Raw genomic sequence first — 11,170 nt, 5'->3', positions numbered from 1 at the left:
TTATACCACTCAATGTTTGCCTCTAATACTATTTGTAACAGATAGCTAGTAAATATTGTCCGTTTTGACTCATTGCATATCATCGTCAATCTCACAATTTTAAAAGGCATATATTATGACGAGATTCACACACAATAATGTTTCATTCCCCTTGCCAACCGATGTAGAATCTCACAAAATCAGAGTAAAATTTTAGAAAAATGGGGACTGAAATCCATTCTCTTGCTCCTACAATATTTTTTTATAAATATATATGTATAATTTCATGAGATATTTTGTATTTTTTCTAATAAAAGTTGAATTATCTCTAAATAGTAAATATTCATTGAGAATTAACGATTGAAATGTAATTTTTGTATTAAAAAAAGATTTTAAAAATCACGAACAGGGAATATTTTTGTATGGGACCTGATCCCTAAGAATTTTCTATAGGGAACTTTATTCAGTTCCAAAAGATAAACAGTGAATTTTACCGGGAGAGGGTGGGGATGCTCATTTTTGTCCCCATCCTACTTCATTTACATCCCTAAATTAATTTTAAATTTGGAAAGAATTAAAAACCAATTAAACTGTGAATAATTATTCCTATAGTCTACAAAAAAAAAATTTATGGACAGATTGAAATCCAATATAATGAAGGATAATTGATTCAATCAAGTGGACATTATTCCATATTTAAATCTTATTAAACATTTAATATTTTACTGGATGATTAAATTTGGAGAAGGAGACATTATTCATATTTAAATCTTATAAATATTTAATATTTTACTTGATAATTAAATTTAGAGAAGTAGACATTATACCCATTTAAATCATTTAAATCTTATAACATTTAATATTTTACTGGATAATTAAATTTGGATAAGTAGTAATTAAATTTGGATAAGTAGACATTATTCATATTTAAATCTTATCAAACATTTAATACACTGAGTAATTAATTTTGAAAAATTGGACTCAACCATTTTTCTTTAATAGAAAAAGTTGATATAATTCAATTGATTTAGATATCTGCTCGATGAATTTATTCCACTACAAAAAAGAACCATATCCATAGATAAAATATCAATTAGAATTTTAAATATAGAAATTTATCAAACATTTTATATGTTAGTGAGTAATTAAACTTAGGGTAACTTTATGACATGTAACATTTTTTATTAAATGGAAAAAATTCGACTATAGTTCAATTGGTTTAGATACATGTGCTCGATGCATTTATTTTATTAAAAAAAAAAAAAAAAAAAAAAAACCAATAGNAACATGAATTACAATTAAAAAAAAGAGTAAACATTTAGGTAAATAAATTTGGGGTGGCTCGATCACATTCACATGCAACATTTTTTCTTATCTGTATTCGATAGATCTATTCCACTAAATAAAACTAACTAATAGATAAAATATCGATTACAATCTTATCTTATCTTAAATATAGATAGATACCCGTGTAGCCGTGACATACATACACACAAGCAAGTGGGTGATTAGGGGATCATGAAAACCATGGTGTGTATTGGAATGATGACTTCCCACAAATCTAACCCATGCATAATTGGGTCTATGAATAATTCAAAGAAAACTGAGAGTCCGTGGCTCAGATGGGACCAAGTGGGGCATTGGAGGAGGACTTTTTGTGCAAATACAGGAAAATGGATGGATCTGTGCTGTAAAATCGGTTAGCAGATGAGAGGTGGAGCCAAGCAAATTAAGGAACTCAACGGCCCCTTAGTTGAAAACTTAGGCATTTCATTAAGTTCTAAAGAGTGTCCCAACCAACTAAAACAGTCAAACAAGAGGAGTCTCAACTGCATGCATTAATGCTGTTCCCCTGCCTGCACTTCTCTCGCTATAAATAATAACAATAATCTCTACAATGCATTATTGTGCATTCAAAAAGTGAGCTCTACTCTTTCTAGCTTAAGGAGTATGGCCAAAATTACTTACAAGGTTGGAGGCTTGGCTCTTGTTCTGGCATTTTTGATTGTGGGATTTGCTGAAAGCCGGAAGTTGGAGAAGGAGACGCTTGGTGGTGGTCTTGGCGGTGGTGCTGGTGGTGGGTTTGGAGGTGGAGCTGGAGCCGGAGCTGGAGGTGGCCTTGGTGGTGGTTTTGGAGGTGGGCATGGCGGTGGATTAGGAGGTGGAGGTGGATTAGGAGGCGGCGGTGGATTAGGAGGCGGAGCTGGAGGTGGATTCGGAGGTGGCCATGGCGGCGGAATTGGAGGGGGAGGTGGATTAGGAGGCGGAGCTGGAGGTGGATTTGGAGGTGGTAAAGGAGGTGGATTTGGAGGTGGAGCTGGAGGTGGAGCTGGTGGCGGAGCAGGCGGTGGTTTTGGAGGCGGAGCTGGTGGGGGAGCGGGAGGTGGTTTCGGAGGTGGTAAAGGAGGTGGTTTCGGAGGCGGAGCGGGAGGCGGAGCAGGAGGCGGAGCAGGAGGTGGGTTTGGAGGCGGAGCAGGAGGTGGAGCTGGTGGTGGAGCAGGAGGCGGTTTCGGAGGTGGCCATGGAGGCGGAGCGGGAGGTGGATTTGGAGGCGGAGCGGGAGGTGGATTTGGAGGCGGAGCTGGTGGAGGAGCAGGAGGGGGCTTTGGAGGCGGAGCTGGCGGGGGAGCAGGAGGTGGTTTCGGAGGAGGCCATGGGGGCGGAGCAGGAGGAGGTTTTGGAGGTGGTAAAGGAGGTGGATTTGGAGGCGGAGCAGGTGGAGGAGGAGGCTTTGGTGGCGGTTCAGGGGGAGGATTCGGTGGCAGAGTCTAAAATCAGACCAAATCAAATATGATGTTAAAAAAGGGAGTAGATATAGATACTCCCAAAGTCCTGGAAATTTTCCCAATATATTTACAAAAGCTAATATGCATGCAGCCACCAGAAAATGCTCATGCAAAGACCACTACCTATTTCTACTTCCAATTCTACGTAATAAGATAACCAGAAAAAGATTTAAAAAAAAAAATAAAAAAAAAAAAGAGAAGAATTTGAATTCAATATTTCGTCTCATTGGAACAAATAGTTTTAAGAATCTTTGCGAAATCTTTGCGAAATAGCTTGCAAAAAGAACCCGAATAGACCGTAAATTTATAAAAATAAAGGGGAGAAGGACTTGCGAGAGGAGTGAATTAGCTTAGCCTTTTTTTTTTTTTTTTTTTTTCTGTTTTTTGCTTATAGCCACGCAGGAAGCCAATCAGCCCCTTCAATAAAGCTGATGTCCATATACTGGTCAGCTTCCTTGTCAGTTAGCTGTTTGGCCCATGGTGCTCGGTTCCCTTTTTCTGCTCCTGGTCCATGGCAATCATATTCTGAATGATACAGATTCCTGTAATCACAAAAACACTGGTTGAACTTACAAAAATACTAGTTTAGTTCAAGTAATTATCAACCATTAAAAACTAGTTCAAGTTGAAGATTGTTGGGAGGAAATTTTACGCTAACTAATTTAGAGGATGATCATGAATTTAAAAATAAGGAATATATCTCAATTGGCATGAGGTTGTTTGGAAAAACAAAAAACAAAGTCAGAGAGCTTATGTTCAAATTGGAAAGTATCATACTATTATAGAGGTTCGTAATTCCTAATAGTTCAGTAAACAGCTAAATCAAGTATAATTCAACTAGTTAAAGACTAGTTCATGTTGAGAATTGTTGAGAGGGAGTCTCACATTGGCAAATTTAGAGGATGATAGTGGATTTATAAATAAGGAATATATCTCAATTGGCACGAGGGGTGTGGGAAAACAAAGAAATAAAGTCATGAGAGCTTATGTTCAAAGTAGAAAGTATCCTACAATTATGGAGGTTCGTGATTCCTAATAATTCAGTAAACGACTAAATCAAACATAATTCAACTAGTTAAAGACTAGTTCATGTTGAGAATTGTTGAGAGGGAGTCTCCCATTGGCCAATTTAGAGGATGATAGTAGGTTTATAAGTAAGGAATATATCTCTATTGGTATGAGAACTTATGCTCAAAGTAGACAATATCGCAGCATGGTACGTGATTCCTAGCATGATTCCTAGCAATTATAAACGCGTAAATGGGGGAGAGAGGGAGTGCTTACTCTGTGCCACCAGAATAGCTCCAATTGGTCCAACCAGCAGGAAGAACAGTCATGGAGAAGTAAGTCTTGGCAAAGACGACTCTGGAAAATGCACCTTTTGCTCTCCCCAAATACACACCGCCAATTCCGTAAACCTTTCCTCTGATGAAAACAAACCCGCTGTTCTCATCTGCACTTTTTCTGTTTTGAGCTGTGACTGAACCACGGACCGTCAATCTCTTGTCATCAATCACAAACATCTCACAATTCTGCATCCACAGCAACAATATAACATCGTTTTTCATGGAAAATCATCACATCCCACCAAGAAAAATGAAAGAAAGATTAGACTATAATGAAATTACTTGGTTACATGAGCTTCTAAATTCTTAAGTTGACCTGTTTTTAACACACTACATCATTTTTTTCAAATCAAATATGCATGCTGTTACGAATTACCTATCATTACCTATCTTTACAGTTGCATGATATTGTTCACTTTGAGCATAAACTCGTATGTATACCAATGGAGATGTATTCCTCACTTATAAACCTATGATCCCCTACAATCCTCCCCTCGAATAAACTATACTATAGAGCCTCCCCTGATGGAGCCATCGAACTGTCTCCCCTTAATCGAGGCTCGACTCCTTTTCTAGAGTCCTCAAACAAAGTATGGAGTCCTCAAACAAAGTATGGAGTCCTCAAACAAAGTATGGAGTCCTCAAACAAAGTATGGAGTCCTCAAACAAAGTACACTATTTATTCGACACTTGAGTCACTTTTGACTTCAAGGCTCACAACTTCTTTGTTCGACATTTGAGGATTCTATTAACATGGCTAAGTTAAAGGCATGATTCATATACCATGTTAGGAAACACTGATCCCCACAATGGTATGATATTATCCACTTTGAGCATAAGTTCTCATGACTTTGCTTTAGGCTTCCCAAAAGACCTCATATCAATGGAGATGTATTCCTTGCTTAAAACCTATGATCATTACCTAAACTAACCAATGTAGGACTCCTCCCAACCATCCTCGTTTATGTTTGAAAACTATTTGTAAGTAGTTTTGAAAACATTACTAGAAAGTGAAGAACAAACATGGAAAGAGGTAGAATAACGTTTATAAATTTAGTTTTAAGAAACTAAAAACCAGAATCCAAAAATGAAATATGAAACGGTTATTAAGAGAACTGTAAATATTCCATGTATAAAACACCAAAGGTATTCTAAATTCTTCAGAGAGCAAGCAACAGTAGAGAAAGGAAGGGAAAAGAATTACGTGGAAGACGGATTTGCCGCGGCCAAAGATAAAATCAATTGAGCCTTGAATGTAGCAACCGTCATAATAATGTCTGCCTTTGTAATCGAACAGCGTATTGTGAGTGCTGTAGAATCCACAATGGTAAAATGCGACTTTATCTGCGGCAATGAATGCCGCTACCGACTGATTTTGCGATGTGTAAGCCACTCCAGTCGGAGCCTCATTCTGTATAGGAAAATTTCCAGAAGAAATAAACGAAAAAAGAGAGAAATCAATGGAATAACTGAATACATTTTGAAGCTAATTTAGGCAAAAATCACCAAAGGAATCGAGAAATATGTTGGACCTTGAAGCTAATTCCAAAAGCAATGAAATGTTTGGCTTCGACTTTAAAAGTAGCAGATTCAATGTTATCATTAGAGCTCTGTGACCAAACCATGTGCGTCCTTCCTTTTCCGTTTCCTCTCAAGAAGATGTACGGCTTACTCGACGGAATATGAACCTTCTCTCTACAGAGCCAAGAACACGCACTCTTTCGTCAATTAAAAACACAAACGAACAATTTATCACATCAATGTAAGAATCCGGAAGAGAAAACGCTAGAAATCACCTGTAAATTCCTTTCCTAACATGGATGATCATCCACTGCGAATTCCCCTCCGGAACAGCATCGACTGCAGCTTGAATGGACGTGAACTCGCCATTTCCGTTGATATCAACCTTGATCGTGCGATTTGTGGCGATCTTCTTCGTCAACAATGGCGAATTGATCACATTTTGCGCAGTAAAGCCGTAAGAACCGATCGGAGATGAGATTAACAGAGCAAAAGCGATTGCGAATGCAATGTGAATCAGATTGCATAGGGAATTCGAGGATGAATCAGCCATGATTTTGGAGATGAAGAGAACGATTCTTGAGGAATGAAACGAAATGAATTGGAATTTGGAAGATTGAGGAATGAGATTTAATACGGAAGGTTTGAGAAATAAAGTGGGAAATTGTTGGTTGGAAAGGATTCTCCAATTTTGGAGGGCTTTTTAACGGTTTATTTTAGTGGTACAAAATGCAATTATTAGTTTTTTTTTTTTTTTTTTTTTCATTTTCCCTTTTCTTTTTTAATCAATTAGTTTTCAAGAAATTAGCCTTCCAACAATAATCAATGTAATTAACATTTGTAATTTGTTACAATGCATAAAATATAACTAATTTTTTTATTAAAAAAATATATTATTTGTACCAAACTTTACAATAATCCCTAATATTTAGGGGTTAAAACCATTACAATTCCAATTCTTATATTTTTCTTAATTAAAAAGAATAATAATATTCATATAATTTTAAATTTAACTTAACATAAATCATTATATGAAAATGGAGGGTTTTGATCACATAATTAATAAGTTTTAATTGATCGGTATAAATTGATTTTTTTTTTCCTTTTTTTAACTTTTTTAGTCCGTGAATTTGATACTTTTTTTTTTTTTTTTGGAATTCGAAAGTTTGATATTTTAGTAAAAGTCACTAATGTTTAATCAGTTTAGTTATATTATTTTGAAACAAATATATTAAATTTATGGTTTAAATTATAAATTTTCTATTCGAGAATTTACTCTCATATTTTAGTTGAACTCGAAAAAAATCGTATTTGACTGAGAATGATACACCAATTTAACGCCATGGCTAGCCATGCATTAAGTTTGGCAGATCTGGGTTATCTTCATTCGTTAACAGACATCAACAACATTTATTAAAAGAAAAACAATAACAAATTGATTATAAACTCAATGCCTAAATTAAATATTTTAATTAAAAGTTCAGCAAAATAAATAAATAAATAAATAAAAATCTTCAAAGTTAGTAACAAAAATAAAATGTAAACTTAAAATTTTTAGGTCCGAGTTTTTATTCTTCGTTTTTTAAATTTAACTAAAAATTCAAATGTTTTTGAAGAGAAGGACAAAATTATAGTAACGAAAATGAGAAGCAAAGCCGAATCAAAGCTTCAAAAACTAAAAATAAATAAATAAATGTTCGAAATTTAACTAAAAATTCAAACGTTTTTAAGGAGAGAAAGATTATAGTAACGAAAGTGAGGAGATATAAGTACAACTTTTCGGAACAAAAAACTAAAAACAAAATAATTATCAAACGAGTTATACGAGTGGAAATGACTAGCTTATATAATGCAAGCTAGTATTGATAAACTAACACAGACGAAACTAAAAACAAAATAATTATCAAACGGNCAATTAGTTTTCAAGAAATTAGCCTTCCAACAATAATCAATGTAATTAACATTTGTAATTTGTTACAATGCATAAAATATAACTAATTTTTTTATTAAAAAAATATATTATTTGTACCAAACTTTACAATAATCCCTAATATTTAGGGGTTAAAACCATTACAATTCCAATTCTTATATTTTTCTTAATTAAAAAGAATAATAATATTCATATAATTTTAAATTTAACTTAACATAAATCATTATATGAAAATGGAGGGTTTTGATCACATAATTAATAAGTTTTAATTGATCGGTATAAATTGATTTTTTTTTTCCTTTTTTTANGCAAGCTAGTATCGATAAACTAACACAGACGAAACTAAAAACAAAATAATTATCAAACGGGTCATATTGAGAATGACTAGCTTATATAATGCAAGCTAGTATCGATAAACTAACACAGACGAAACTAAAAACAAAATAATTATGAAACGGGTCATATTGGGAATGACTAGCTTATATAATGCAAGCTAGTATCGATAAACTAACACAGACGAAACTAAAAACAAAATAATTATCAAACTGGTTATATTGGGAATGGCTAGCTAGTATTGATAAACTAACCCATGCGAATTATAAATGCTATTAAGTTATCAGAAGAGTACAGGATTCAACAGAAAATAAGAAGGCATTTAAGCTATAATCAGAGTACGAATCAGACCTCCCATGGAAGTTAAGAGCCCCTCAACAATTAGCAGTCCCTCATATTCTCAAGGTTGGTGAAGGTGTGATAGAGCATTCAATGGTTTTTCTCCTTCAACTTACCTTTTCTTCCTAATCCTAAGCTCTCTTCTGAATCTCTGGCTTTGAACCATTACATACCCAAAAGAACCTGTTTTTGTTCTATTTTTCCTCTTTGAAGACTGTTTCTAAATGGATATCATTTTTGTCAACAACAATACTGTTTTGGGTATCCTATGTTTTACCCTATTTACCTTGTTTGGAACTTGCTTCTCTAGAGCTTTTACAGCTAATTTTGTGTTTGGGGATTCATTGGTAGAGGTTGGAAACAACAACTACATTCCATCACTCTCCCGGGCAAACTACGTGCCGAATGGCATCGATTTCGGATGGCCGACTGGTCGATTCACCAACGGGCGAACCATTGTTGATATAATAGGCAAGTTTGTGATCTACATTGCATTACTAAGATCAACAAAAGACAGCAAACAAGAGTTCAATGTCTATTATGTTTATGTTCCCATCTTACCAGGTCAGGAGCTGGGCTTCGAGACATTCACTCCCCCGTACTTGGCGCCTTCCTCGACTGGACCCGTGATTCTTCATGGCGTCAACTATGCTTCTGGTTCAGCTGGAATCTTCAATAACACAGGAAAAATCTTTGTAAGTTTCTGCAGTAACCAGTTAAGCATGTTTTTCTATGGAAAATCATGGATGGAATGTGCATATTTTCATGCCTTCTTTCTTTCTTTCTTATATGCTGTGAGGTCACACATCGGTTGTAGAGGGGAACGAAACATTTCTTATAAGGGTGTAGAAACTTCTCCCTAGTAGACACGTTTTAAAACCGTGAGGCTGACGGCGATACGTAATGGGCTAAAGCGGAAATATCTACTAGCAGTAGACTTGGACGGTTACAAATGGTATCAAAGCCAGACACTAGGAGGGTGTGCCAGTGAGGACGCTGGCTCACAAGGGGAAGATTGTGAAGTCCCACATTGGTTGTAGAGGGAAACGAAGCATTCCTTATAAAGGTGTGGAAACCTCTCCCTAGTAGAAGCGTTTTAAAACCGTGAGACTAACGACGATACGTAACTGGCCAAAGGGGAAATATCTACTAGCGGTGGACTTTGACTGTTACAAATGATATTCGAGCCAAACACCGGACGGTGTGCCAGCGAAGATACTGGCCCCTAAGGGGGTGGATTGTGAGGTCCCACATCAGTTGTAAAGGAGAACGGAGCATTCCTTATAAGAGTGTGGAAACCTCTCTCTAGTAGATGTGTTTTAAAATCGTGAGGCTGACGGCGATATGTAACGGGCCAAAACGGACAATATTTGCTAGCGGTGAGCTTGGATGGTTACATATGGGTACTTGTTATAGTTGTAATGACTTTGTATTTGTGTTGGAAAGCTTGCTCGAATCAACTTGGTTGCACAAGTCGATAACTTTGCAAACAACAGACAAGATATCATCGACATGATTGGCCTTCCTGCTGCCATGGATTTGCTTAGAACTTCCATATTCTCCATAACCATTGGCTCAAACGACTTCATTAATAACTACTTTACACCAGTCCTCTCGGATTAAGGACACCGGTTGATTCCTCCAGAGTTGTTTGTTGGCTCTATGATTTCGAGTTACAGACTCCAACTCACAGTACTAACACTCTTTTCTTCGTTACTTCACTGAAATCATTTTGACTCTTTTCCATTACTTCGTTCGAAAATAGTTCTGAAAAAAGTATCCGAATCACTTGCAGAGACTCTACAATCTAGGAGCCAGAAACATCGTAGTGGTAAACGTCGGACCAATCGGATGCATTCCATATCAGAGAGATTCAAATCCTTCATTAGGAAGCAACTGTGCAAATTCCCCTAACCTAATGGCTCAGTTACTCAACAACCAATTGAGAGGTCTAATCACAGAGCTCGGAGCTCAATTTCAGAATTCTAATTTCCTCTATGCAAATGCGTATCACATCGTTCAAGATATAGTTCAAAATCACGCATCATACGGTAAGAAAAGAACATCGAATAAAGCATTTTCATAGAGATAATTTGTCGAATACCTGCACTTCACATATTGAAAGCTTCCTTCGCTGCATTTGTACAGGGTTTGAGAATGCCGACTCGGCGTGCTGCCACATCGCCGGACGGTACGGCGGTCTTTTTCCCTGTGGACCGCCGTCGAGAGTGTGCGTAGACAGGTCGAAGTACGTGTTTTGGGATTCATTTCATCCTTCTGAAGCTACGAACTCCATAATCGCCAGGCGGCTCATGGACGGCGACGCCAATGATATTTGGCCCATCAATATTCGAGAACTCGAGCGCTTTAACTAATTAATAATTTTGCTAATTTGTGTTGGTACAACAAATATGGTAATTAATATGGTCAATTACCAAACTATCCTCACTTTTCTTTTCTCAAAGCTCTAATTTACCGTTCTTATCATAATATATTAATATATTTGGACGGAATTTTTTTTTTTTTTTTTTTTTTTTTTTTTTTTTTTTTTTTTTTTTTNTTTTTTTTTTTTTTTTTTTGTGATACAAAGATTTAAATATCTGAATTCACGATAACAAATTTAGGTCAATTATTGCGTAGTTATACTCGGGTAGGCTGGACACTTATATTTTAGTTATTAATTTATGTCGGTTAGTTTTTTTCTTTTTTTTGCACGAAAATATTTATTTAAATGTTCGGAAACATTTAATATAACCAAATTATAATACACAAAAATAAATATTTAAAAGTTAAAATACTCTTAAATTTATTGCTTTATTACAAAAATATTAATACCATTTTAAATGTTTAGATAATATTTTTTAATTGTGTGTTTAAAAGTATTTGGCAATATTCTTAAATTTTTAAATTTTTTATTAACTCTTTTAATTTTTTAA

At 35.5% G+C, this 11,170-nt stretch overlaps 3 protein-coding genes and 1 long non-coding RNA gene across 4 annotated transcripts; 2 read left to right on the top strand and 2 right to left on the bottom strand.

Annotated features, from left to right (window-relative positions):
• Positions 1-1,929: 1,929 nt before the first annotated feature.
• On the top strand, positions 1,930-2,751 carry LOC111790282 (glycine-rich cell wall structural protein-like). Its single transcript, XM_023671146.1, has one exon. The coding sequence runs from the start codon at positions 1,930-1,932 to the stop codon at positions 2,749-2,751; it is 822 nt and encodes a 273-aa protein (XP_023526914.1).
• A 217-nt stretch (positions 2,752-2,968) lies between these two features.
• LOC111790046 (probable pectinesterase 67) lies at positions 2,969-6,287 on the bottom strand. Its single transcript, XM_023670823.1, has 5 exons — positions 5,908-6,287; positions 5,644-5,806; positions 5,316-5,522; positions 4,050-4,297; positions 2,969-3,307 (listed from the first exon to the last, which is right to left on the bottom strand). Exons 1-5 carry the CDS (start codon positions 6,183-6,185, stop codon positions 3,154-3,156), a joined length of 1,050 nt encoding a protein of 349 aa, XP_023526591.1. The 5' UTR covers positions 6,186-6,287; the 3' UTR covers positions 2,969-3,153.
• Positions 6,288-8,199: 1,912 nt separating this feature from the next.
• Positions 8,200-10,425, bottom strand: LOC111791425. Its single transcript, XR_002814642.1, has 2 exons — positions 10,339-10,425; positions 8,200-8,904 (listed from the first exon to the last, which is right to left on the bottom strand). It is a non-coding gene; the product is annotated as an uncharacterized LOC111791425 (long non-coding RNA).
• Positions 8,437-10,609, top strand: LOC111791424 (GDSL esterase/lipase At4g16230-like). Its single transcript, XM_023672753.1, is given in 5 exon segments — positions 8,437-8,705; positions 8,799-8,929; positions 9,681-9,926; positions 10,030-10,285; positions 10,383-10,609. Coding segments are annotated over 5 exon segments (1,107 nt in total). The 5' UTR covers positions 8,437-8,458.
• Positions 10,610-11,170: the final 561 nt, after the last annotated feature.

This window comes from Cucurbita pepo, chromosome LG03 (genome assembly GCF_002806865.2).
Source record: "Cucurbita pepo subsp. pepo cultivar mu-cu-16 chromosome LG03, ASM280686v2, whole genome shotgun sequence".
Taxonomy (NCBI): domain Eukaryota; kingdom Viridiplantae; phylum Streptophyta; class Magnoliopsida; order Cucurbitales; family Cucurbitaceae; genus Cucurbita; species Cucurbita pepo.
The sequence above is the reverse complement of the archived record's forward strand: the minus strand, read 5'-3'. Positions and strand labels throughout refer to the sequence as shown.

Excerpts from the sequence above, each read along its gene's own strand:
- LOC111790046 (XM_023670823.1), bottom strand. The coding sequence starts at position 6,185 with ATGGCTGATTCATCCTCGAATTCCCTATGCAATCTGATTCACATTGCA. Across the intron at positions 5,523-5,643 it reads CTTTTGGAATTAGCTTCAAG|AATGAGGCTCCGACTGGAGT; the intron begins GTCCAACATATT and ends TTTCCTATACAG. Across the intron at positions 4,298-5,315 it reads GCGGCAAATCCGTCTTCCAC|AATTGTGAGATGTTTGTGAT; the intron begins GTAATTCTTTTC and ends CTGTGGATGCAG.
- LOC111790282 (XM_023671146.1), top strand. The coding sequence starts at position 1,930 with ATGGCCAAAATTACTTACAAGGTTGGAGGCTTGGCTCTTGTTCTGGCA.